Below are 27,790 nucleotides of genomic sequence, written 5' to 3'. Positions count from 1 at the left end.
AGTTTCCTGGCAGAGGGAAGGAGGTTGTCGTTCAGGATTTCACGATACATGGCTCCGTTCATTTTCCCGTTAATGCGATTAAGTTGTCCTGTGCCCTTAGCAGAAAAACACCCCCAAATCAAAATGTTTCCACCCCCATGCTTGACGGTGGGGACGGTGTTTTTGGGGTCATAGGCAGCATTTTTCTTCCTCCAAACACAGCGAGTTGAGTTAATGCCAAAGAGCTCTATTTTGGTCTCATCAGACCACAGCACCTTCTCCCAGTCACTCACAGAATCATTCAGGTGTTCATTGGCAAACTTCAGACGGGCCTGCACATGTGCCTTCTTGAGCAGGGGGACCTTGCGAGCCCTGCAGGATTTTAATCCATTGCGGTGTAACGTGTTTCCAATGGTTTTCTTGGTGACTGTCGTCCCTGCTAATTTGAGGTCATTCACTAACTCCTCCCGTGTAGTTCTAGGATGCTTTTTCACCTTTCTCAGAACCATTGACACCCCACGAGGTGAGATCTTGCGTGTAGCCCCAGAGCGAGGTCGATTGATGGTCATTTTGTGCTCCTTCCATTTTTGAACAATCGCACCAACAGTTGTCACCTTCTCTCCCAGCTTCTTGCTAATGGTTTTGTAGCCCATTCCAGCCTTGTGCAGGTCTACAATTTTGTCTCTGACATTCTTGGACAGCTCTTTGGTCTTTCCCATGTTGGAGAGTTTGGAGTCTGCTTGATTGATTGATTCTGTGGATAGGTGTCTTTTATACAGGTGACTAGTTAAGACAGGTGTCCTTAATGAGGGTGACTAATTGAGTAGAAGTGTCTAACCACTCTGTGGGAGCCAGAACTCTTAATGGTTGGTAGGGGTTCAAAAACTTATTTCACTCAATGAAATGCAAATCAGTTGCTATCTTTTATTTAAGGTTATTTTTTCGATGTTCCTTTTGATGTGCTATCTGCCACTGTTAAAATAAACCTACCATTGAAATGATACTGTTCTGAGACTTTTCATTTCTTTGTCATTGGACAAACTTACAAAATCAGTGAGGGGTCAAATAATTATTTCGTCCACTGTATACATCTCTCTCGTAAACTGACCTGCGTATACATAAACACCACAGTACAATGCTGAAGATCCTGAATGACTCACAGTACAGCCCTCCCCTCGCAGACACTGATAGCAACTTGTGAATGTATTTTCTCAGCTAATATAAAAAAAATAACCTGGTCATTTTACCAGCTACGTCTGAAATTGCATTTCCTCCTTCTTTACTGGATCAAGACAAGTGGATGTCATTTATTTTTATATGTGTCCTTAGTTCCACTTTAAATGTATATATATTCTTTTCTTATTACCCAGTATCTACAGTAAGAATGAATGATGATGGGAGATGTTGTGGAAATGTCACTGATGAGGATATGAACGCATCTAATAAATCTACAACTGAGTTTGCTACAAGCTGCCTATTTTCTGCTCTCATTGCGCGGGCTCATAAATCCGGAGATGTGGGTGTACAGTGACATATTAATAGCTCAGCAGGTTATTCAGTGAAGCATGCTTAGATTTACCTCCTGATATTCCCTATTTATTTCAAACGCTGGCAGATGCAAGACAATCCAACAGCGTTTAAGAAGTGATCTTTATAGATCTTCTATCCTGGAGGAGAGATGACCGGCCACAGGAATGACGGTGACGCCATTGCTGAAACGTGACAAATTTGTCTGGGCCTGGCATAGACGTCACATAGCTGTTATTAGAGATTAGGGACGGTTAGGGCCCTCTCACATGGGCAGCTGACAAGCGGTGAAGTTACCGCCTGTCAGCTGCTCTCCTGGAAGCTTGTTAGTGCCCGGTACCGGCGCTGTACAGGCGGCCCCCCACGGAGTGAGATCGCTCAGACTCAACATGTTGCGGTTCTCTGCCGCTCAGTAACACTACAGCTTGTCACACCCGGTGTTACAACTGCTGGAATGGATCAATCCAATTCCACCTCGGCAAGATTTGACTGGTCAACTTTAAAGCTGCATACATTTGCATACAAAATTTGCATAATGCTGTATTAAATCAAAATTATTTGCATCTCATTGACCATCTCTAGCTCTGAGTTAATGCAGGATTATGCAAATTCTGTATGCAAATGTATGCAATGTGAAAACAGATCAACCAAATTCCACCTCAGCAAGATTTGATTGGGCCATTGTCAAGCTGTGTGAATTTGCATTATGCAGCATCAACCTAAGAGCCGAAAACATTTTCTCTTCGCAGCATTGTAAAGGCAGCCATACAGGGCTCAATTTTGAGCCGATGAGCCTATCCAATCAATCACTCTCTGATCAGAATCGGCATGAAATCTCGATTTGATATTTTGGCCATTAGTTTCTTAGCATATTCAGTCAGGGTGATTGAATCTGCTTGGAATTGCATAGGAAAATTGATGCCTGTATGAGTACCTTAAAGGTGGCTTTACACAATTCAGTTTTATTAATAAAAATGATTGACTGTACATGTAAAGTGGAAATCTTTTCTTTTTTTGCAGTTGAGACAAATTGTCACATTTCCAGAATTACTTTTTAACTTCGTCTATTGGCATAATGAAAAAAATATATATATTTTTAGAGAAAAAAATAATAGTGTATGGTGCAGTGTTCTCCTCAGAATTTTTTTTCCAGCCGGGTGGCATGAAAAAGTAGCCGGGTGGGGTGTGATGAAAGAATGCAGAATTCTCTACACAACTCTGCTTACAGCAGAGGAGGAAGTGAGCCGACGACAGATGGGTGCTCACCAAAACTAGCCGGGTGGAGCACCCGGCTAAAAGAGCCTGGGGAGAACACTGTGGTGGATTGGTTTGATTTATCAAATACTAAAATCAATCCAAAACACACTTATTTGAATTGTGCGCATTTTGCCGCCCACAACGAAGTGTGCGCTACCCATCGTGGCATGCGCCCATTGGCCTAGCGTCCGTTATTTAACGGATGGGCCTTTTTACTAGTAAACGTATAAATTGTCTGTGTGTGTGAAATTGAGCACCATATTCAGATGTCTCTGTATGTGTGTGTGTTAGTGTATGCTGTAAATAAAGTTGGCATTAAAGAGAACCTGAGGTGGGATTTCATTATGTTACTGGGGCACAGAGGCTGGTTGTGCACACTAAGACCAGCCTCCGTTGCCCCATCGTGTGCCTCCAGGCCCCTCCCTGCGCGCCGCTATACCCCCCGCAGTGCTGGCGACACGCAGCGTGTCGCCAGCACAATGTTTACCTATGCGCTGTCTGTCAGCGCCGCTCCCTTGCCTCCTCCGTATCGGCGCTACCCGCCCGTGTCCCTTCCCTCCTGCTGATAGGAGGGAGGTGACGCGGGCAGGTAGCGCCGGTGCGGAGGAGGCGGGGGAGCGGCGCTAACAGACAGCTCTTAGGTAAACATTGTGCTGGCGACACGCTGCGTGTCGCCAGCACTGCGGGGGGTATAGCGGCGCGCGGGGGGGTCCTGAAAGCACACGATGGGGCAACGGAGGCTGGTCTTAGTGTGCACAACCAGCCTCTGTGCCCCAGTAACATAATGAAATCCCACCTCGGGTTCTCTTTAAGTGACAAAGTAAAGTATGTTTGTTGAGTTTGTATAGATTGAGCATGTGTAAAGATTTGACCTCATATATGTGAGACTTGGAGACCAAAAATGGCAGCCATGACTATTTGTGCATTGTGATTGGCTGGCTGATTGGTGGCTGTACCTGGTGTGTGGAGGGGGTGGAGGTGAATTCCATGGGATGGCTCCTTCTGGTTCAACCACACCCAGGATGGGAGGACTTGAAACTGCCCTCCCTTCGCTACCCCCTTCTGACATCATCTTACACTGCTCCCCAGTGACCAAATACTCCACATAATGCATTACTGCTTCAACTAGCTGTTCAAAATTCCACTAAGTGCTGTGTTTGACATAAGTGCATTGTGGGAAGCAAGACTGCAGAGCACCAAACACAAAGCACTTGGTGGTACTTTGAACAGCTAGTTGAAGCAGTGATGCACTATGTGGAATGTTTGTTTTTAAGCAGGTGCTGATGAGTGGTGAGCGCAAGACTGATCTTTTGTGGAACTGTTTGAAATTGGAAACCTGATTTGCGATCCCTCACCAACACACAGAAGTGGATTTGGTTGACTTTGTACAGCAAGTCCCCATTATCTGGTACACAGGCAACCAGAAGTCACAACTAACTGGCATGTCTGTGGGGATAACAGGGACAGTGTTTGGGGAAAGGGGGGTTTGCAGGACATAAAACACCAGGCCTCTGGGTGGCATGGTCTACCTATCCTGTTGCTCATGCAAGACTCCTGGAGTGTCACGTGACCCAATCAGGTCATTTGCCGGGAGCTGTACACGGAGGACACCAGAAAGCCTCTTGGAGCTACAGGATGGGTAGAAGACGCCGCTTGGAGGCTTGGTCAGTATTTTATGCAGCACAGGTTGAAGGTTTGGGCTTTATCGTCTGGTTGCTCAAGCAAACCGGCAATCACATGTATCCAGCATCAACTGATCCCCACCAGTGCTGAATATCGAGGACTTTGCTGTATTGTGGTATGATCCTGGGCAGGGCAGCTGTGTGAACATTGACAGTCAATCAAACTGCTCAGGAAGTGAGTCATAGTGCCATCCCTCTTCTCCCGGCATCCACCAAAATGATGATGTGCAGAATCAGATACACTGAATGGTTTGCATGGTACAGCTACTGGGCACAGCATTCTGTTTAATTTTCTATTACATTCCTGCTGAAATCTACTCAATAGCAAGTGCTTCAAGGCTCAAAGGTTATCAATATTCCTCAGTCAATTTTCCATCCGGGAAATGTCAATCTTTTCCCAGACCGAGGAGACATCATATAATGTATACCTGGTTTAACATTGTGAAATTTGTGATGCTTTGAATTTTACTAAGTGATGTTCCTTTTCCTTGGAAGCTCTGATTGGCTGTAGCACGAAAGGGTTAACGCTCTTGATTGGCTATTCTTTTGAAAGTTGATTGTCTTACCACATTTGTCGACTGCAGTTCCCTCTATTCCCCAATGTTCCTGTCCTTTGATTCAGCTCTCGTTGTCTCACTGACCCTCCCTTCTCATCCACTGGCTGCGGGAAGATGGATTGCTGCTTGTGTTTGTTTAGCGCTTGTCCTGTTTCTGGCTGGTGAAATATATTGGAGTAGATGTTATCATTGCCCTGGGATTTGCTCAATAAATCTTCTTCTAAAATTTCAGTTTATCTTTGTTAGAAGAATTTGATTGCAGTTGTAATGAGCTGGAGAGCCTGCCGCCCACCATCGGGTACCTTCACAGTCTTCGCACCATGGCTGTGGATGAGAACTTCCTCACGGAGTTGCCTCGAGAGGTGAGTTGCTGGAAAAGGCAGGCAAGTTCAAGAGAGCCTGTCAAAAATGAACCTTTCTTTTATTTTGCATCTTTACTCTCAGAAGTATTTTTTTTCTGTTTATTGAATCCTTGAAGTGGATCATATTACACAATCCTAGGAATTTTGGCTCGACGTGAGCTTGTTGGGCAATCTGTAAAGCAAGGAGTAACCCAAATAATAGTAAAAATGTTATTAGGAAACAGACACTTGACACCCTGATCTTGGGGTGCTGGTCATGTTTTGTGGGTTCCTTTGAACCCTCATACCCACTCTTTTTGGAGTGCGACACATGCTATTGAAGAGACAAGAATCCAAGTGAGGATAGGTTTTCCTCACCAGGTCTTTCAACCCACCTTTGTGAGTAACCTGCACATCTAATATTGCTGTGTGGCCCATAGCCTGGATATACTACACTCAGGAGCTCCTGGTGTCCCTGTCTCGTTTTTTTATGTCCTCTGGAAGGTCCTTGGACTCCATTGGTCAACATACCTCCTTAATCTGTAAGGCAGGTAGGAGTCGCACAAGCCCATCACCACTTATGCAAAATAAATTACTACAAATTGGTCCATATCCTATTAACTTTCCTCCTGCGTTTTCTCCAAAGGAGATAATTTTCATCCTATCTTAAAGATAATTTTTCAGTTCAAAGCAATTTAAAAAGAAGGTGTAAAATTAATATCAGACTCATTTTGAGTAATTTCTTGCTTGGCGGGAGTTTCAAAAGTATTTTATTGATAAGATTAAAAAATATCTACTTGGAAAAAACGTACGCTCCTTTCACATATTGTGCTGTGCAATTTGCATGCGATATAAGAGCCTACCGCATTGCAATGCACCATTACATGCAGTGGCCTTTCCCCCAGAACGTCTTGAAGATGTCAGACCTCAGAAACGTCTTTCCCAGACAGAATCTTCCCATTGACTTCCATTGCGTCTTTCACTGTGCACACTGTGCAAGAACGGACTGCAGCCTCTATGTCGGCCGGACTACTTCCGTCGCATCGCACCCCAGATCCTGAGGTATGTCCCATAGACATTAATGGCCACTGTGGCGGAGGAGTGTACCGTGACGCAATGTGGTAAGAATGAAAGGAGCTTCAGGGGAAATGTCAATAGCATATGGCCCATTATCTCTAATACAATACTCCAAAGAAAAGAGGAATAAAAAAACTACCACAAATTGGTGGGCTTCTGGAGACTAAATGGGATGTGCTATCAATTTATAAAACAAATACAAACAGTTAAAAAAAGAATTATAAGCGGACATACCTCCTGGTGGAATGACGACAATGTCTGTCAAAAGTTTTATTGAACTCAATGGCAATGAAAGTAGTAGAAACAAGTCCCTAAGGGCTTGTTTCCACTATTGCGGTGCGGAATCGCCTGGATTCCACCGCTGATGAAATCGCATGCGGATGCGATTTCCCATGCGTTTTTTGCCGCGAATTCGCATGCGAATTCGCATAGGTGAGGGTATATGCGAATTTAACCATGTCACTGCCTGTTTGAATTACATTGGTACCTATGTGAATTCGCATGAAAATTCACATACCATAGCCGCATGCGAATTTCCTATTAAATACATTAGCGGCGATTCGCATGCATTCCACTCGCAGGCGAATTCGTTGGCTCTTTTGTGCGTTTTTTTACCGCTGAAAAAAACGCACATCACCAACGCAACAGTGGAAACAGGCCTATCCACTTGCATACCATGTGCGAATCTGCATGCGTTGGACGCATGCGGATTCGCGATAGTGGAAACGAGCCCTTACACTCCAATGGCTCCATTAAAACTCAATTTTTATTAAAGGACTATTGTAAAAAATTGTATACCGTATATACTCGCAAGCAAGCCGACCCGCATGTAAGCCGACCCCCCAACTTTTACCTAACAAAACATGAAAAAATTAATGACCCTCATGCAAGCCGAAGCCCTGGGGGAGCAGAGCAGGAGCAATGAATGGCCACCCAGAATCAGTGAGGGGGGTGCAGTGCGGACTAACCTGCTGAGGAGAGCGGCTCAGAGTGCAGCGGTGATACGGCAGTGATCGGGCCGAAGGAGAGCGGGCAGCTGAGAGATCGGGTGCGGAGGGCGGAGATTATAGCTGCAGCCGCGAGAGCAGAGCGGATGGATGGCCACACAGAAGTCTTTTAGAGTATAGCTGCAGCCGGCCAGCCGCTGGATGTCCGCGGCGAGAACAGAGCGTATGGATGGCCACACAGAATAGAAACACAGCAGGAGCGCTCTTCCGTGTTCATAATCTCGCGCTTCCTGCTGTGTCTGCACCTTGTACACCCATTGGCTGGTAATAGCTGGTAATAGCCAATAGGTGTACAAGGTGCAGACACAGCAGGAAGCGCGAGATTATGAACACGGAAGAGCGCTCCTGCTGTGCTTCTATTCTGTGTGGCCATCCATCCGCTCTGTTCTCGCCGCGGACATCCAGCGGCTGCAGCTATACTCTGCGCCCTCCGCACCTGATCTCTTAGCTGCCCGCTCTCCTTCATGACTTGCAAGCAAGCCGAGACCCCCACTTTTGGGCCACTTTTTGGGGGTCAAAAATTCGGCTTGCTTGCGAGTATATACGGTAATTTAAAATACATGTAAACACTTAGAAATAAGAAGTACCGTATGTTTCTTCCAGAGTAAAATGAGCTATAAATTACTTTCCTCCTATGTTGCTTTTCGCTTACAGTAGTTAACGGAAATCTGACGGAACGGACAGTTTTTTGACTAGTCCATCTCTTCATTGGGGATTCTCAGTATTTCATTTATTCTTTACAAAAGCAATCCCTGAAAAAGATCTATGTAAAGATGAAGGCCGCTCCTCCTACCTGTTTGCACACTATTCTGGCAGTTGGTCTCAGCAACTGCCATTCATTAAAGGACAACTGAAGAGAGAGGTATATGAAGGCTGCCATGTTTATTTCCTTTTAAGCAATACCAGTTGCCTTGCAGCTCTTCTGACCATCTGCCTCTAATACTTTCAGCCATAGACCCTGAACAAGCAGCAGATCAGGTGTTTCTGACATTATTGTCAGATCTGACAGATTAGCTGCATGCTTTTTTTCTGGCGTTATTCAGACACTTCTGCAGCCAAACAGACCAGCAGGGCTGCCAGGCAACTGGTATTGTTTAAAAAGAAATAAACATGGCAGCCTCCATAGTCTTCCCACTTCAGTTGTCCTTTAAGTACTTTTGAAAAAAAAAAACCCTGAGAATCCTCCATGAGGGGATGGGCTAGTCCAAAACCTGTCAGTTCTGTGAGATTTCCAGCAATGTAGGAAAAAAGTAATTTATAGCACATTTTACTCTGGAAGAAATGTGTTTTTTATTTATGTATTTTCCTGTATTTAAAATGTTACAATTTTTTTTTGTGATAGTGGTCCTTTAACCCTTTAGCAGCCAATTTATTTAGAGGCTTGCAAGTTTTCCAGGCCAATGTATTTTAGCTTATTTTTTATTTGTTACATTTCCCGGCTTCTAATTAGTACTGCTGTAATGTGTATTTATGACCACTTGTCACTAATGTGCAGTGTGAGACAATAACATAGGACTTCTGATTTCAGTTTCTATATTTTCTGCTAGCAGAGAGAGTTCAAAGCGTTAAAAGAATTTACAGCACGAGTTCTGCCGACTGAGGTCAAAAGCAGTCCACTTATCTCAAATGAGATACGGTAACTCTATTGGAGCTGCTAATTGGTTAATTATCAAAGCAGGAAAGACAACAAGTCATTTTTGTCTGTCCTGCTTTGATAATGAATAAAAGTGGAGTTTTTTGGGGGGTCCTAGCGTTTGCGTATTTGTTGCTGCGACTTCCACCAGCCACTTTGGGAAAAGGTCCTGTCCAGCACCTGCAAGGTATGTTTGAGGTATGAGGGGTGTCATCTACTTTGAACTCAATTGTAATGAAAGCCTGCTTCCTGAGGTTGCAATGAGTATCTCAGTGAACATTCTGATAGCCCCCTGATTGTGGGAACTTGCGGCTGATTTGGGTGATGAGGCTGGAGAAAGTGTTTCACTCATAACATTTTCTTTCTTATCTTTAGATTGGAAACTGCAAGAATGTCACCGTGATGTCACTTCGGTCTAATAAGCTGGAATTTCTACCCGAAGAGATTGGCCAGATGACAAAGCTAAGAGTATTAAACTTAAGTGACAACAGGTATATCCCTAAACAAAATAACAAATTCATAAATAATTATAATTATAATAAATGAGGTTTTGGTTGGTAATGAAGAGTACACTACAGAGGTCAGTGGAAAGCTTTAAGACATCATCACATGGGCTCTGCAAAATCTGGAATGTACTATGCAGTGCAGACTGCCTTCATTTATTAAAGTGTACCTGAACTCTTGCACAGGACGTAGGGAAAACTGAGCGAAATACACCCTGTGTGTTTTTAGAGAGAAGAGCCTGTCTAATTCCCCCTCATCTATAAGTAATCACAAGTGTAATTTGATCTCTCAGCTGTGTCAGCACAGAAGTTTGACAGTCTCTGCAGACACAGCTAATATGTAAACACAGGATGTTAACCCTTTATCTGCTTCCATGAAAGCAGGACGTAGGCACAGTGCAGATTTATTGTAGGAGTACTGTAAGCTGCAACAAATAAATGTTTTTTCTTTAAGGTTGGATTTACATTTAGATGTGTTGCATTGAGTTGAGTTGGGTTGCGTTGCATCCCATTGAAAAAAGCATTTTGAAGCGCAACGCAACTCAACGCAACACATCTAAGTGTGCGAGCAACCAGAAAAATCCCGCTGCACCAGTTGGTTGGGTGAAATAGAAAATCCTTTATTAAATCTGTTAATCCATCATCAGTATGGCAATAAAAAAGCTCACGCGTATCGGAGCATAAGGTGGCTCCTTAATCATAGCTTGCATACAAGAAAGTGTTCACAGGTTATATAGTACATCAGGTCACACCCCTAGGGGTGTGAGCTCTAGTCTTAAAGATACAGACAACACAATGTTTGTTAAAAGGTGATGCATGTCACCGTAATGCGTATATGAAAGATCCTTACTTAAAAACAAGTACACACAGCAAGACATCATGACAACCTACAAAAAATCTGCCCAGTATAGATAGTTATTGACATATTGTATCTATTAGATAATACCCATCGTTATTTGTCATAAAATGTATTTAGATCTAGTCTGGAATTTAATCCTAAGGGGGAACGTGTGCCCAATTTCCAGATCCAGAAAGCTTCTCGCCTTAGAAGTCTCCCATAGATGTCACCTCCCCTCAAAGAACATGACACCCTTTCTATCCCATGGAACCTAAAGCTCGACATATTTCCCAAATGGGCATGAAAAAAATGTTTTGAAACGCTCGAGGCACGGGTAATATATGCAGCGTTCTTGAGACATCTCCCGGCCCCATGGTAATGTTCAGAAATTCTCTGGCGGAGAGGACGGGTGGTACATCCCACATACTGCATCCCACACTCCACACATATAACCAGATATACAACATTATGAGTGTGACAATTAATATACTGTCTAATGTCATAACTGGTATGTCTGGAGAGTGAGACGACCTCCCTTGTTTGTTCATGAACATTACAGAACCTACATGTGCTGTAGCCACATCTGTAAGAGCCTAAGTACCTCAGCCAAGTGGGTCTGGGTCTATCAGCACTTTGGAATAAGCTAGGGGAGAGCTTGGCGCCCAAGGTGGGAGCGCGTCGTGAGGAAAACCCACAACCCTCCGCCAATACAGCTTGTAGTTTTGGATCTGAGTGAAGGACAGGCAAGTATTTTTTAATGGTCTTAACAATCTGGGTGTATTCCAGACTATATGAAGTAACAAAGTTAACACCCTTGTTTAATTGTCTGTTCCCACAGCCAGATCCAGAGGCCAGTAGATCGGATCTAGTTTTACATAAAACCCGATCCCTAATCTCCAAAACTAAAGCATCCTGATATCCTCGATCCCTAAGTCTGGATTGTACCAGGTCCAATTCTTGTTTAATGCTATTGGGATCTGAGCAGTTCCTTGCCGCTCTAATCATTTCTCCATATGGAATAGATCTTAGAGTGTGTCTTGGGTGGCAACTTGTGGCTAAAAGCAAAGAATTGCCCGCACATTCCTTCCTAAAAGTTCTGGTCAATATTTCCCCCGTCGTGGCACAGCCAGTTAGATGTAGATCTAAAAAATCCACATCCGTGGTGTTGTAGGACATCGTAAAGGATAAATTTAGATCGTTGTCGTTGCAATACGACAGAAATTTGGATACGTCCTCCTCAGGTCCCCTCCAAACCAGCAGCAGATCATCTATATATCTAGCGTACCAAAAAATGGACTCAGAAAAGGGATTGGACTCCCCAAAGATGCGGAGCTCCTCCCACCATCCCATGTACAAATTTGCCAGGGATGGGGAGAACTTGGCTCCCATAGAAGCTCCGCATCTTTGGAGATAGTACACCCCATCAAACATAAAATAATTTCGGCTAAGTAGATGATCTACCGCTAGAAGGAGGAAGTCACAAGCAGTGGACGTAAATGATCCGTATTTTCTAATATGAAAGTCTAGGGCTTTGAGGGCCAATTTGTGGGGAATTGAGGAGTATAAGGAAGCTACGTCCATTGTAACCCAAATAGAAGATTGGTCCCAATGTAAGGGTTCTAGACTAGATAGCAGATGGGTCGTATCACGCAAGAAGCCAGGTAAGCGGCGCACCAAAGGCTGGAGACACCCATCCACCCACTGGCCCAGACGCTCTCCCAGTGAGCCAATCCCAGCCACAATGGGACGGCCCCTGGGAGGAACATCTGCTTTGTGGATCTTAGGTAGGTGGTGAAAAATAGGTACAATGGGTGCCTCCACCAGAAGGTACTCCCGCTCCCTTTGGCTAAAAATGCCCAGCGAGACCCCCAAATCAAGTAATTGCTGAAGTTCAGCTTTGAACCGTAGCGTGGGGTCACTGGGTAGGACCTCATAGGTAACTGTATCCTCCAGTTGCCGTAGTGCTTCCTGTTTGTAGGCAGATGAGTCTAGGACCACCACAGCCCCCCCTTTATCTGCGTTGCGAATAACTATCGCTTTATTATTCTGGAGGGACTGCAGTGCCTCCTGCTCCTGCCGTGTCAAATCGGAAGCTGCCCTATTGACTTTGTTAATTCGCATGAGATCTCTTTCAACTAGGTCTTGAAAGGTATCGACAACCGAGGTTCTGGCCTGGACGGGGTAGAAACGGGGATTGGAGGTGACCACGGGGCCCAAGGCCGCCCCGGAGGCTGGGCCATCACTCATGCTGGACAAATGGTCCAACATGAGGATGAGAGAGGCCTCCTGGAAAGGAGGGATCTGCCCAACCTCTGGGGCGGAGACAAGGGGGGGCCCCGGGGTCACCCCCGGCCCACCCTCCACACCATCCAAGTCCCCTGCCTCCAAAAAATGTTTCCTCACCATTAGATTGCGGACGAATTTGTTCACATCTAGCATGGTGTTAAAAATGTCGAAGTGGTATGTGGGTGCATAAGATAAGCCTCTAGAGAGGAGAGAGATCTGGGCTTGGGAGAGTTCAATGCTGGACAGATTAATTACGTTGGAAGTGGTCAAAGAATGAGCTATCTTCCGTTTCTTTCGACCTGCCCTCCTGGTCCGTTTCCGCCCCTCTTTTTGTGTCTCCACTTGTTCTTTTTGGGGCGCTGATAATAAGTTGGTTGACCTGGAGGGGTTTCCTGGGTGGTCAGTCCGCGCTGGTCCCCCCCCCGTTTGGGGGTGCCAGAGAAGACGGACCGAACCCTTTCCTCCCTATTATCTGGTGAGTCAGAGACAGAGCCTGTACTGTCCGCGGAACTAAAGCTGACTTTCTTATGCCTGGGTCTACGGAGAATGGATCTAGGTGATCTGTGTACAGTTTCCCACCTGCCCCATTCGTACACGACATTATTTCTGTAATCTCCAGAGTCCCTGAGGAATTTGACACGTTTGGTATTCATAATTATATTCTCTAATTTAGACACATTTTCTTTCATTTTATTCATGAGTTCATCAAAATGCTCAAATGAAGAGAACTTGTTGAGTTCTCTTCTAGTATCCGAAATTTGAACTTTGATGTCTGTTAGTTTCTTTTCCTCATACACTATGATCAGTTTCATGAGACGAATGGAACAATCGGTTAACACCTGGTTCCATTCGATTACGAACTGATTCGAATAAATGGTTGTGGGAATTTTCTTAATACGTAACCCCCTAGGGATCATACCCTCAGCCACATAGTGTTTCAAGGTGGTAATATCCCACCACAAGCGTGTCTCTTTATCCAATAGACTCTCTAGACCTGAAAAGGAAGATTGTAAATTCATTGCAGGATCAATATTATACATCCCTGGTTGTTTAGAAAAAACAGACATATATTTATCGATCTTATCGGGGTACATTAAAAGTTCACCTAGAATGTCCAATGCAAAGTCAGATTCCGGTTCTACTAATTCCAGACCCACCAAATCAGCGTCTCGTGCAAAAGAGCTTGGGTCTAGGGGAGATCTGACATTTACAGAATCCTGTGCAGGGAAAGCAGAACTATCTTGAAGGGTTTCTGTGTTGTGTACATTTGAAACCTGTACATTATCCTGTATAGAGGAATCCATGGTGCTACAATGTTCCTCATTGGCTGCTGTAAAGCCCCTTATAAGTTCCTGAACATGGGAGGATTTGGGGATAGCCCCCTTTTTTATCCAAAAGGATAAGAAAATCCTTTATTAAATCTGTTAATCCATCATCAGTATGGCAATAAAAAAGCTCACGCGTATCGGAGCATAAGGTGGCTCCTTAATCATAGCTTGCATACAAGAAAGTGTTCACAGGTTATATAGTACATCAGGTCACACCCCTAGGGGTGTGAGCTCTAGTCTTAAAGATCCATTGATGTGAGTAACTACCCTTATTCTACTTTACATGCTAAAGGGAACTTACAGGCTTGGATAAAAAAGGGGGCTATCCCCAAATCCTCCCATGTTCAGGAACTTATAAGGGGCTTTACAGCAGCCAATGAGGAACATTGTAGCACCATGGATTCCTCTATACAGGATAATGTACAGGTTTCAAATGTACACAACACAGAAACCCTTCAAGATAGTTCTGCTTTCCCTGCACAGGATTCTGTAAATGTCAGATCTCCCCTAGACCCAAGCTCTTTTGCACGAGACGCTGATTTGGTGGGTCTGGAATTAGTAGAACCGGAATCTGACTTTGCATTGGACATTCTAGGTGAACTTTTAATGTACCCCGATAAGATCGATAAATATATGTCTGTTTTTTCTAAACAACCAGGGATGTATAATATTGATCCTGCAATGAATTTACAATCTTCCTTTTCAGGTCTAGAGAGTCTATTGGATAAAGAGACACGCTTGTGGTGGGATATTACCACCTTGAAACACTATGTGGCTGAGGGTATGATCCCTAGGGGGTTACGTATTAAGAAAATTCCCACAACCATTTATTCGAATCAGTTCGTAATCGAATGGAACCAGGTGTTAACCGATTGTTCCATTCGTCTCATGAAACTGATCATAGTGTATGAGGAAAAGAAACTAACAGACATCAAAGTTCAAATTTCGGATACTAGAAGAGAACTCAACAAGTTCTCTTCATTTGAGCATTTTGATGAACTCATGAATAAAATGAAAGAAAATGTGTCTAAATTAGAGAATATAATTATGAATACCAAACGTGTCAAATTCCTCAGGGACTCTGGAGATTACAGAAATAATGTCGTGTACGAATGGGGCAGGTGGGAAACTGTACACAGATCACCTAGATCCATTCTCCGTAGACCCAGGCATAAGAAAGTCAGCTTTAGTTCCGCGGACAGTACAGGCTCTGTCTCTGACTCACCAGATAATAGGGAGGAAAGGGTTCGGTCCGTCTTCTCTGGCACCCCCAAACGGGGGGGGGACCAGCGCGGACTGACCACCCAGGAAACCCCTCCAGGTCAACCAACTTATTATCAGCGCCCCAAAAAGAACAAGTGGAGACACAAAAAGAGGGGCGGAAACGGACCAGGAGGGCAGGTCGAAAGAAACGGAAGATAGCTCATTCTTTGACCACTTCCAACGTAATTAATCTGTCCAGCATTGAACTCTCCCAAGCCCAGATCTCTCTCCTCTCTATAGGCTTATCTTATGCACCCACATACCACTTCGACATTTTTAACACCATGCTAGATGTGAACAAATTCGTCCGCAATCTAATGGTGAGGAAACATTTTTTGGAGGCAGGGGACTTGGATGGTGTGGAGGGTGGGCCGGGGGTGACCCCGGGGCCCCCCCTTGTCTCCGCCCCAGAGGTTGGGCAGATCCCTCCTTTCCAGGAGGCCTCTCTCATCCTCATGTTGGACCATTTGTCCAGCATGAGTGATGGCCCAGCCTCCGGGGCGGCCTTGGGCCCCGTGGTCACCTCCAATCCCCGTTTCTACCCCGTCCAGGCCAGAACCTCGGTTGTCGATACCTTTCAAGACCTAGTTGAAAGAGATCTCATGCGAATTAACAAAGTCAATAGGGCAGCTTCCGATTTGACACGGCAGGAGCAGGAGGCACTGCAGTCCCTCCAGAATAATAAAGCGATAGTTATTCGCAACGCAGATAAAGGGGGGGCTGTGGTGGTCCTAGACTCATCTGCCTACAAACAGGAAGCACTACGGCAACTGGAGGATACAGTTACCTATGAGGTCCTACCCAGTGACCCCACGCTACGGTTCAAAGCTGAACTTCAGCAATTACTTGATTTGGGGGTCTCGCTGGGCATTTTTAGCCAAAGGGAGCGGGAGTACCTTCTGGTGGAGGCACCCATTGTACCTATTTTTCACCACCTACCTAAGATCCACAAAGCAGATGTTTCTCCCAGGGGCCGTCCCATTGTGGCTGGGATTGGCTCACTGGGAGAGCGTCTGGGCCAGTGGGTGGATGGGTGTCTCCAGCCTTTGGTGCGCCGCTTACCTGGCTTCTTGCGTGATACGACCCATCTGCTATCTAGTCTAGAACCCTTACATTGGGACCAATCTTCTATTTGGGTTACAATGGACGTAGCTTCCTTATACTCCTCAATTCCCCACAAATTGGCCCTCAAAGCCCTAGACTTTCATATTAGAAAATACGGATCATTTACGTCCACTGCTTGTGACTTCCTCCTTCTAGCGGTAGATCATCTACTTAGCCGAAATTATTTTATGTTTGATGGGGTGTACTATCTCCAAAGATGCGGAGCTTCTATGGGAGCCAAGTTCTCCCCATCCCTGGCAAATTTGTACATGGGATGGTGGGAGGAGCTCCGCATCTTTGGGGAGTCCAATCCCTTTTCTGAGTCCATTTTTTGGTACGCTAGATATATAGATGATCTGCTGCTGGTTTGGAGGGGACCTGAGGAGGACGTATCCAAATTTCTGTCGTATTGCAACGACAACGATCTAAATTTATCCTTTACGATGTCCTACAACGCCACGGATGTGGATTTTTTAGATCTACATCTAACTGGCTGTGCCACGACGGGGGAAATATTGACCAGAACTTTTAGGAAGGAATGTGCGGGCAATTCTTTGCTTTTAGCCACAAGTTGCCACCCAAGACACACTCTAAGATCTATTCCATATGGAGAAATGATTAGAGCGGCAAGGAACTGCTCAGATCCCAATAGCATTAAACAAGAATTGGACCTGGTACAATCCAGACTTAGGGATCGAGGATATCAGGATGCTTTAGTTTTGGAGACTAGGGATCGGGTTTTATGTAAAACTAGATCCGATCTACTGGCCTCTGGATCTGGCTGTGGGAACAGACAATTAAACAAGGGTGTTAACTTTGTTACTTCATATAGTCTGGAATACACCCAGATTGTTAAGACCATTAAAAAATACTTGCCTGTCCTTCACTCAGATCCAAAACTACAAGCTGTATTGGCGGAGGGTTGTGGGTTTTCCTCACGACGCGCTCCCACCTTGGGCGCCAAGCTCTCCCCTAGCTTATTCCAAAGTGCTGATAGACCCAGACCCACTTGGCTGAGGTACTTAGGCTCTTACAGATGTGGCTACAGCACATGTAGGTTCTGTAATGTTCATGAACAAACAAGGGAGGTCGTCTCACTCTCCAGACATACCAGTTATGACATTAGACAGTATATTAATTGTCACACTCATAATGTTGTATATCTGGTTATATGTGTGGAGTGTGGGATGCAGTATGTGGGATGTACCACCCGTCCTCTCCGCCAGAGAATTTCTGAACATTACCATGGGGCCGGGAGATGTCTCAAGAACGCTGCATATATTACCCGTGCCTCGAGCGTTTCAAAACATTTTTTTCATGCCCATTTGGGAAATATGTCGAGCTTTAGGTTCCATGGGATAGAAAGGGTGTCATGTTCTTTGAGGGGAGGTGACATCTATGGGAGACTTCTAAGGCGAGAAGCTTTCTGGATCTGGAAATTGGGCACACGTTCCCCCTTAGGATTAAATTCCAGACTAGATCTAAATACATTTTATGACAAATAACGATGGGTATTATCTAATAGATACAATATGTCAATAACTATCTATACTGGGCAGATTTTTTGTAGGTTGTCATGATGTCTTGCTGTGTGTACTTGTTTTTAAGTAAGGATCTTTCATATACGCATTACGGTGACATGCATCACCTTTTAACAAACATTGTGTTGTCTGTATCTTTAAGACTAGAGCTCACACCCCTAGGGGTGTGACCTGATGTACTATATAACCTGTGAACACTTTCTTGTATGCAAGCTTTGATTAAGGAGCCACCTTATGCTCCGATACGCGTGAGCTTTTTTATTGCCATACTGATGATGGATTAACAGATTTAATAAAGGATTTTCTATTTCACCCAACCAACTGGTGCAGCGGGATTTTTCTGGTTGCTCGTGGACTTTGGCATTTGATTTCCCTGCTCCCTTTTGGTCATACATGTGAGTGTAGCGGTCTCTCTCTTTTTTTCTTTAACATCTAAGTGTGAATCTAGCCTAAAGGTTATTATGCTGTTGCTTATCTTTTAAAGTGGACCTGAACTCTTGCACAAGACACAAGGAAAACATAACAGAAATGCAACCTGTATGTATCTAAAGAGTTTAGCCTGTGTAATTCCCCCTTATTTGTGTCTAATCGCTAGTTGTTATTTGATCCTCCCCTGTGTCACATGACAGCCTATGACAGGTAAGCAGATAAGCCCATTTGAAAGCACAAGCTCTAAACAGTATGTCTGCTTCCATGAATCAGGAAATAGAAACCGTGCAGATTTAGTTTAGGATTTGCAGCGTTTGCTCATTGTAAAATCTTTCCTCTCCTTGATTTACATTCTGACATTTATCACATGGTGACATTTTTACAGCTGGAAGGTGATGTCAGTGGAAGGAGATGCTGCTTGCTTTTTTGACAGTTGGACAGCTGTAAACAGCTATTTCCCACAATGCAACGAGGTTCACAGACAGGAAACTGCAAGGACCATGGTCCTCACAGTTTTCTGTGGGAGGGGTTTCACCACAATATCAGCCATACAGGCCCCCTGATTATCTGTTTGTGAAAAAGAATAGATTTCTGATGTAAAAGGGGGTATCAGCTTCTGATTGGGATGAAGTTAAATTCTTGTTCATGGATTCTGTTCTCTCAGAGTTCAGGTCTGCTTTAAAACAGATGGTGGAGTATTTCATCCTGTACACTAGAGGGTGATCCAGGCCCTTGCCTGGACAACCTATGCACAGAATCAGCCCTGCCACAATGCTTAGGTTTTTAGAACTATGCTGTCGCCTAAGGGCCCGTTCAGACTACAAAGTGCAGACCGCAACGCATGCGGACCGCAACGCGTACGAACGCACGCCATCCGCGTTCGTATGCGTTGCGTGGCTGATCCCATCACTGAAAAGTGAATGGGACAGCCGCGCGTTTTTGTAAAATCTGCGTGCAGCATGCGTTCCCGGACCGCACAGGTCCGGAACGCATGCTGTGTGAACATCAGACATTGCACTCTATGCAATGTCTGATGTCCTGCATGTCGGCCCCCCCGCACGCGTTTCCAAAACGCATATGGAAACGCGTGCAGTGTGAACGGGCCCTAAGTGTTGGCCTAGGCACAGGCCTACAAATGCTGTAAGACCAAAAGAGCTCTGTTGGCCACATAATGTCAGCAACCATGAGTTCAAATGGTTCAACACTCACATCCCACTTGTAGCCTAGCAATGACTCCCCACCACCTTGAGGACTCTCACGGTGAAGCATCATCTATGAGGCAATCAACTGAAGCATGCATGGCATGTGTGCTCTAATTATGTTCATGCAATTAGCATTTAGCCAAACAATGCTCTCTACAGCTGAGCATAAAGGGGAATGAAGGATTAACCCAAAACACCTGGCTGTTTATAGATGTAGCTGGGCACCTGAAGAGTAAGCTATTCACTGCAGTCTTTCGCAATGATAACTGGAGAGTAGACATATGTGGAGCTGGTGGTCAGAGTGACTGATGACCTAGAGAAGTGTTTCTCAGCATTATTACAGCATGTACCCATTCATGGCAGGCAGTGTTGGCTGAGAACTTCCCATTGGGAATAATAATAATATTATTCAGAGTACCTTTGGATGCATATATATTTGTCAAGTGTACTCAATATTTGTGTATTAACCTCCCCGGCGGTAATCCCGAGCTACGCTCGGGCTAGCCACCGGGAGCTCTATGCAGAGTATAGCGCACAGTAGGCATTTTTATTAACCTCCCGGGGGATCCAGAGGTCCGTAGCCGTTCTCCTTCCTGTCCTCCAAGGCTCTGAATCACTCTGGTGAGATCGTCGTCATCGATCTCACCACAGAGTTACAGCGCCAACCAGAGGATGGAGGTAAAATTGCAGCACTGCAGCCCAGGGAGGTGAGTGAGTGCTGGGGCTGCTGGCCAGAGACTCTGGCGACATGATTTTTTCCTGATTTTAGGGTCTGAAATGTTTTATAAAGACCCTACAGCGCTGCGGAAAATGTCAGTGCGATATAAATACTAAATAATAATAATAATGTGTGCAGGCTGGCTGGACTCCACAGGATCCTCTGTAGTATTGTCCCATGTAGTATAAGGCCCCATTCACACCTGAAAGTGCAAAACGCCGGTGCGGGAGTGATTTTTCCGCAATTTCACGCAGAAAAATCACTGAACACTGCAATGATTTTCCCACGATCGCGTTTAGCGCTTCTATAGCACTGAAACACGATCCCCAGGAAATCTCCCTGCTCCCTGTCACCTAGTTTCAACCAAAAAGATGGCTTCCCCCATAAAATCTCAAACATTTGCCTGTTCTTTTAAAACAGGGTGGATAAGAGATTATATTACCTATCTATTTTAATTAACTAACGTAAGTTAATGACAGTATGTTTGTTTAGGCTGAAGTTCTTCTTTAAAGTGCGCTCTATGTAAGAATTCCGGGTTGCGAGTAACCTGTCTTGTGCCATGTAACTCCAACCCAATCAGTTTCGCATACTGGCATCTTCGAGGTTATAGAGCCACTACAGCAGGCACCCGTGGTGACTTCATAATGGCACCAGACGCCACTGCTGGCACCAGACGCCACTGTTGTTAAAATATATAATAAAAATAATACGTTTGCTGTGTCTTTTTTGACAGGGATGTAAGCAAAGCAATGCAGTTACAAATGTATATAGCAAAAGCTGGCTTTTTTCTTCTTATATTTGTTAACACTGTGTCGGGCATACCGCTCTCTGGCTTTACAAGTTCCCTAAGAAAAAATGTTCTGATCCAATGCCTGTAATAAATTTACCTAGCACTAGGCTAGCTAGTCTATGTGGCCGGCACCCCCTGATCACCGCCGATCATCCGATGCAGCCAGTTTATACGTTAACCCCCTCGGCTCTAGCGATTGGCACAGCCTCCCCGCACAACTCTGGTCTTCTCTCCGGGGAGGATCGGGTCTGTGCATGATGTCATGACGTCAGTGACGTCATGTATGATCCTCCCCATAGCGAAGAGCGGAGCTGTGCGGGGAGGCTGTGCCAATCGCTGGGGGGGGGTAACGTATAAACTGGCTGCATAGGGGGACCAGCGGCGATCGGGGAGTGCCAGCCACATAGACTAGCTAGCCTAGTGCTACTAAAGTTATTACAGCCATTGGATCAGAAATTATTCAAGGGGGAATATAAAACTGTAGAACCACCTGAGCGGCGTAACGCTCAGGAGGTTAATAGTGACGTTCCAATATAAGCTCAGAACATATGGACTATGAAATAATTAATGGATTACTCACTGTAGATTACATTTTTCTAACTAGACAGGATTATTACCATATGTTAGTAGGATGTTTATCTGTATGTAGCGCTATATGTATTCCTAATCATATGGAATATTATTGCTTATTCTGGCTCGGTTGCTATACTGTTCTCATTGTGTTTATTATCCCTATTGTGCTTGTTCTCCACAAGGTGTATTATTAAAAAAAAATGGAGGATAGTATATATGTTGCCTACAGCAAGCAGTTACTGCCAGCTGTAATTTCTCAGAACATGAATGTGGAAACCTAATAGTTTGTTTCGAGGATATTTCCCTTCTACCTGTTTTATGCATGAGGCAGACTAATGCGGTAATTTTAAAAGCAAAAAACTAGATTAGCGGGCCTCCTGGGTAATGGCTGAAGGAAACCAATGGCCATAGAAACCAATGGCCATAGAAAACATTGCTTCCAGTCTTGTGTTTTAGAAGAGACCATACGCATCGTTCCCATCAGGGAGTCCATGTGGTCGTACATTAATACAACAGTATACGGCACGGGACAGCCGCTGTGTATTCCAGCCCTCAAATGGGTCGAGCACAGGATCACACAAACATAAATGCAACAGTACATTTGGAAAAAACACTGCACTACAACACATATAGGGGTTGATTTATAAAACGTAGTTATGTCACCTTATTTATTTTTCTCCTGCATTATGAGGGGGGTAAATAAAGAGATAAAACAGATAAAGAGAGATAATTCATCAGATAGGGGCCCTGATTCACAAAACAGCACTAATTTTATTGGTACTAACATTGGGGGAGTACCGCCCCTAAGGCTGCCCATACTCTGCAAACAGATTTTGAATTGATTTCAGTATGAAGTCGATCCACAACATGTGGAACTGTCACTGCCTTGCCGCCCCTTGCCAGCTGCAATACATCACCTGTCCGCCGGCGCGAGTCCCCGTGTCCCCGCAGTCTCATTTCTTCCAGCGTACTCCATCTTCGCTTCACTTCCTGTCATGTCCTGTCACAAGTAGAAAGTTCAAACAGCAGCGCGCCCTCTATTGTCTGAACTTCGCTTTCTCACAGGACAGGAAATGAAGAGAAGAGGACAGAAGAAGTGAGAGACTGCAGGAACCCGGGGACTCACGACGGTGGGCAGGTGATGTATTGCTGCATCGGTCGTCGCCGCATCGAGCGCCGCTAACAATGCACTCCCCACCCGCCGGCGATCAAGCAAAATTTTCCGCCTCAGCAGATCGACAGAATCGATTGATTTGGGATGGAAATCGGTCAATCAGTTCGCATTTGCGTTATCGATTTCACAGCAGATTAATCACAGTGATCAAATCTGCTGTCTATCGGCAGGAAATCGTGTTAGTGTATGGCCACCTTAAGCCTAGTTCACAGTTAATTAGTTGTCCATACAATTTTATGGGCATGTTGACATCTCTGCGTTGTATCAGATCATGCTATTCTAACTCGTTGCATGCAGGCTTTGTATTAATCACTATGTCCAGAATCCATTGCAATTCACACACATTTTAACGCGCGCGAACTGGATCGCTAAAAGTACAGTAGGAATAAACCTTTAGGCAACAAATTGGTGGGCAAACTGGCCATCATTAGCAATATAGATTCTTCTTTCCTTGTATACAGGGCTGGGCCAAGGCAGAGGCTCAGGAGGCAACAGCCTCTGGATGCAGAACCTAGAGGGTGTGTCTGAGCCTCCTCTAGTGCCCCTCTCACTCAGCCAATGCAAATTGAAGCATGCTAATCTCGCTATTTATACTGGGGAGGCTCATCTGGTTATCAATGCTGAGGAGGGGGGCTTAACTAATACTGAAAGCACATCTGGCTACCTATACTGGGGGAGAGACCTACTTAAAGGATACCCGAAGTGACATGTGACATGATGAGATAGACATGGGTATGCACAGTGCCTAGCACACAAATAACTATGCTGTGTTCTTTTTTCTTTCTCTGCCTGAAAGAGTTAAATATCAGGTATGTAAGTGGCTGACTCAGACAGGAAGTGACTACAGTGTGACCCTCACTGATAAGAAATTCCAACTCTAAAACATTTTCCTAGCAGAAAATGGCTTCTGAGAGCAGGAAAGAGATAAAAAGGGTCAATAGTTCATAGATTTTAGCTCTGGCATACTTCAATGAATGTGTCATTGAGCAAAAACAATAAAACAGTTAAAACTTAAAAAGTAGATTTAAACATACATTAAAACTGTGGAATATCTTAAAAAATCATTTGTAGGAGAAGGGAGATAGATACAATTGTTTATTTCATTTGTTTATATTCGCCTTGGGTGTCCTTTAAGGTTACAAAACTGGAGCATTTTCAAATACCTTTGTGATGAAACGCGGAAAAGCCGCTGCCTCTCAAGGTGAGGCGGCTGTTTCCGCGTCCAGCATGGCGTCACAATGCGGAAAAAACGCTGCATGCCGCATAGGCAGAGCGGCGGAATCCGCATTGGTAACGGCGGAATCCGCATTGGTAACGGCGGAATCCGCATTGGAGGCGGCTCCCGCACTCGGTTCACTGGATACATTGCAAAACAGTACTGGTGTGGCTGGGACTGATAGTCCACCTAGATTCAGAGTGACACGCGCGCGCGCACAGAGGCAGAGCTTAAATAACAGCCAGAAGGGAGTCAGCTGACCAGGCGGGTCAGCTGACATTTTCCACTACTCTCATTGGTCCAGCAATTAGGGAGGTCCTGGAGAGGTCCTTGTGTGTATATATATACTGCTGGCTGTTCACTTGCTCTTTGTCTGACGTTGCGAACACATACGTGGGAGCACTCAGACCCGTAGTCAGATCCTTAAGTGTGCCGGGACCAGCTGGAGCTGTAATCCTACACTTAGCTAGATTCTGTTGATAGCTTAAAGTACTAGTTTGATTGTGATTATCTGTTATGACCTTCTGCCTGCCTGACCATCCTCTTGTATTCTGATCTTGTACCTTGCTATTCTGATACTCTGTTGCCGAACCCCGGCTCGTCCTTAGACTCTGCTTCTGCCTCTTGATCTTGTACCTCGATATTTCTGATACCCTGTTGCCGAACTCTGCCTGTACCTAGACTCCGCCTCTGCCTTCTGAATTTGTACTTTATCTGTCCGTGTGTTACGATCTGGCTTGTCTGACCTCGAGAACCAACCTCACTATTGGAGGCGGTTCCCCGTCCTGTTAGTGACACTTTCTCCTGAGTGTCACTCTCAGACTTACCTTCCTACTCGCAGCCTGACTCCTCCTGCCTTGGAGAGTTCAGGTCTTCGGAAGGAAGCCGTGCAGTACTCCCCAGTGCACTGAGGCTCAGTCCTCTTAGTGTTACTGTTACACCAAACACTAAACTCTACTCTAGTACAGAGGTTAGCTGGTATATCGGATTATCGGTGATACTGCAGATCACTTATAATCTGGTATACATCTGTATTCCCAGTGATACTGCAGATCACCGGTAATCAGATCCTCTCTGTGCTCCACCATTCGTTACAACCTTACTGTATATCCACCTGCTGTGTGTTGTATTTAAGCCTGTACAATGTTTATGCATAATTAAGTCAGGTTTTGTCTTTTTCAGGTTAAAAAATTTGCCCTTCAGCTTTACGAAACTTAAAGAACTTGCTGCTCTGTGGCTTTCTGACAATCAGGTAACAAAATGTCGATTTTACTTTATTATAAAGACTTCTGCAAATGCAGCAACTCATTGCAATTGATAACGGTTAATCTTCTAATCTAGTTGCGGTGGGTTACTGCATTTGCTCTAGGCACATGTATGCCACACATAGACAGAACAGGCAGCCATCTTGTTTAGTGTATTGGTCAGTTTAAAGAATGACTATCACTGTCATACCCAAGTGGCTACCTTGACCTCGAACTGCCATTTCTCATTTCATACTTAGGGATGAAAAATTCTGTTCCGCCTTCCCGAGTGGGAACAGAAACAGAACCTGTATACATGTGAGCCGCGGTGGAGGGGGTTAACTCATCCTTGTTGCCACCTCTGGCTGCTGTGCTGCAAGCCACATCCCATCACTACGATACTTAAACCTTCACAGCCAGAAGGAGGATATATCAGAGTAATGGAACACAATGTGGAGCGCTGTGGCAAGGGTTAATTAACACTCTCTATGTCCCACATTTACAATGTCTTTCCCTTCAGAATCAGGAGGAACAGAGATTTTCATTTGAAAACTCATCCCTTTTCATATTAAACCAATGCAGGTCCCTGGGACTGAAAGTGAAAAAAGTCTCCTAGTTGGGGGTGGAGACATCACATCACAACATTTCTAAGCTTTGTCCAAAATGAACAAAATTGATTTGGCTTGATTTAGGTAAGGTCTTGTTTACACAGGCAATTATGTAAACGCCTAGAAAATGCATGTAGCAGTTTTCCAGGCAGTTGCAAGCTGGTTGTTAGTGGCTATTAGGTTGGCAAGCCAGGAGTTTAGTCACTCTCATAATCTATAGTTCATTTCAGAAATCTTGAGTACTGCTGCAGCCCATTGACACATACAGTATGCTGCTGAGGGCAGAATTTACCATTCAGGACAGTTTTACGTCTATTTTTTGTGTTGCGGTGGGGAAGTGATGCTTCTGCCACATCCCACCGCAACACAAAAAATGCCCAACATATGACCATGCAGCAGAGAGCGCCGACAGGCCATATGCATAGCGCCGCCCCCACTCAGTGACATACTTCCTGCTGGGCAGGAAATACGTCACTGAGATTCCTGTAGGTCCTCACATGTGCACCGCGCTCCATCGTTTACACGACATGCATCGCCCATAGACTTACATTACCCCAATCATTGTGCGTTAAGCTGGGTGCTTGCGGTAACGCACTGTTGCCCTTGCATCAGATCAGACTCTTTCAGCGCACCACAAGGGACCGCAATAAGAGTGAACGTCTCCGTAGACTTTCATTGCTTTTGTGGCCCCTTCCTGCAAAATAAGAGAATGCAACACAGGTTTAGCCTGCTAGTGTAAACGGGGCCTCACTAGCATCACTTCAGTGAAATGAAACCTGATTGGTTGCTGTTGCTCATAGTACTTTTCTGCAATGTAATTAAGCTCTCACTGTACAACTTAATTGCTTTGAACCTTTTTCTTGCAGTCCAAAGCACTTATCCCTCTCCAGACGGAGGCGCACCCGGAAACGAAGCAGAGGGTACTGACCAACTACATGTTCCCCCAGCAGCCACGTGGTGACGAGGGTAAACATATCGGTCACTTTATGGCTTTTATTTTTAAAAACTGTTGTTTTTTTACTCTACTGATGGTCAAGTTATATATGAATAACAAGTGTTGCCTGGAAGAAGCCAAAAACAGCCAAATCATATAAGAGAAGAACGTACCACTGGACGACTCATCTTTACAATCATTACTGCAATTCTCCATCATAAAACAACAGTATATATGGTCGCTATACAAAGCAGCTATTTTTAGTCGCTAGAGTGGGAGGGGCAGGTTATAAAGAATAACAAAACAGTCCCCTTCACAGGACAACCGCTGATGTCCCAGGAACCCCAAGTGCCAGCAGTTGACACATGTTGGAATTACTGTGCAGAGGAAAAGCACCGCATGTAACATGTTGCAAGCATCTGCTGCCCGCTTAGATATGCCTGCACAGGGCAAGCGCCATACCACTGTCCATGCTGATTGTGTGCCACTACCTTCCAACTGCTGACAGTCTCACAGGAGCAGTTAGCAGGTGATATAAACACTTCTGTCATTTGTCCATGTAAATGTGCGCAGGTTCAGAGCTGGATCATCCACAAGGCAATTTAAGCAGATGTCTAGGGCCTGGCAGAGGAGGGGATTTATCCCTGGGTGGAGGCTAGGGCTAGGCTAGAGGAGAAGACTTAGCCCTGGGTGGAGGCTAGGGCTAGGCTTGAGGAGGGGATTAAGCACTGGGTGGAGGCTAGGGCTAGGCTTGGGAAAGGGATTTAGCACTGGGTGGAGGCTAGGGCTAGGCTTGGGAAAGGGATTTAGCACTGGGTGGAGGCTAGGGCTAGGCTTGGGAAAGGGATTTAGCACTGGGTGGAGGCTAGGGCTAGGCTTGGGAAAGGGATTTAGCACTGGATGGAGGCTAGGGCTAGGCTTGGGGAGGTATTTTAGCACTGTGTGTAGGTTAGAGCTAGGCTTGGGAAGGGGATTTAGC

At 45.0% G+C, this 27,790-nt stretch overlaps 1 protein-coding gene across 17 annotated transcripts in view; it reads left to right on the top strand.

The window, feature by feature from the left end:
- LRRC7 (leucine rich repeat containing 7) overlaps window positions 1-27,790 on the top strand; it is a 503,433-nt gene that overhangs the window by 347,083 nt on the left and 128,560 nt on the right. For all 17 annotated transcript variants that reach the window (XR_011021947.1, XR_011021946.1, XM_068239239.1 and 14 more), the window contains 4 exons: window positions 5,235-5,364; window positions 9,436-9,551; window positions 25,208-25,277; window positions 26,744-26,843. Coding sequence is in view for 15 of the 17 variants with exons in the window: in XM_068239239.1 (XP_068095340.1) it covers window positions 5,235-5,364; window positions 9,436-9,551; window positions 25,208-25,277; window positions 26,744-26,843 (416 nt within the window). In the remaining 2 variants the exon portion in view is untranslated. The remainder of the gene's footprint in view (window positions 1-5,234; window positions 5,365-9,435; window positions 9,552-25,207; window positions 25,278-26,743; window positions 26,844-27,790) is intronic.

The sequence above is a fragment of the Hyperolius riggenbachi genome, chromosome 6 (assembly GCF_040937935.1).
Source record: "Hyperolius riggenbachi isolate aHypRig1 chromosome 6, aHypRig1.pri, whole genome shotgun sequence".
Classification (NCBI taxonomy): domain Eukaryota; kingdom Metazoa; phylum Chordata; class Amphibia; order Anura; family Hyperoliidae; genus Hyperolius; species Hyperolius riggenbachi.
This window is presented reverse-complemented; position numbering and strand designations above follow the sequence as displayed.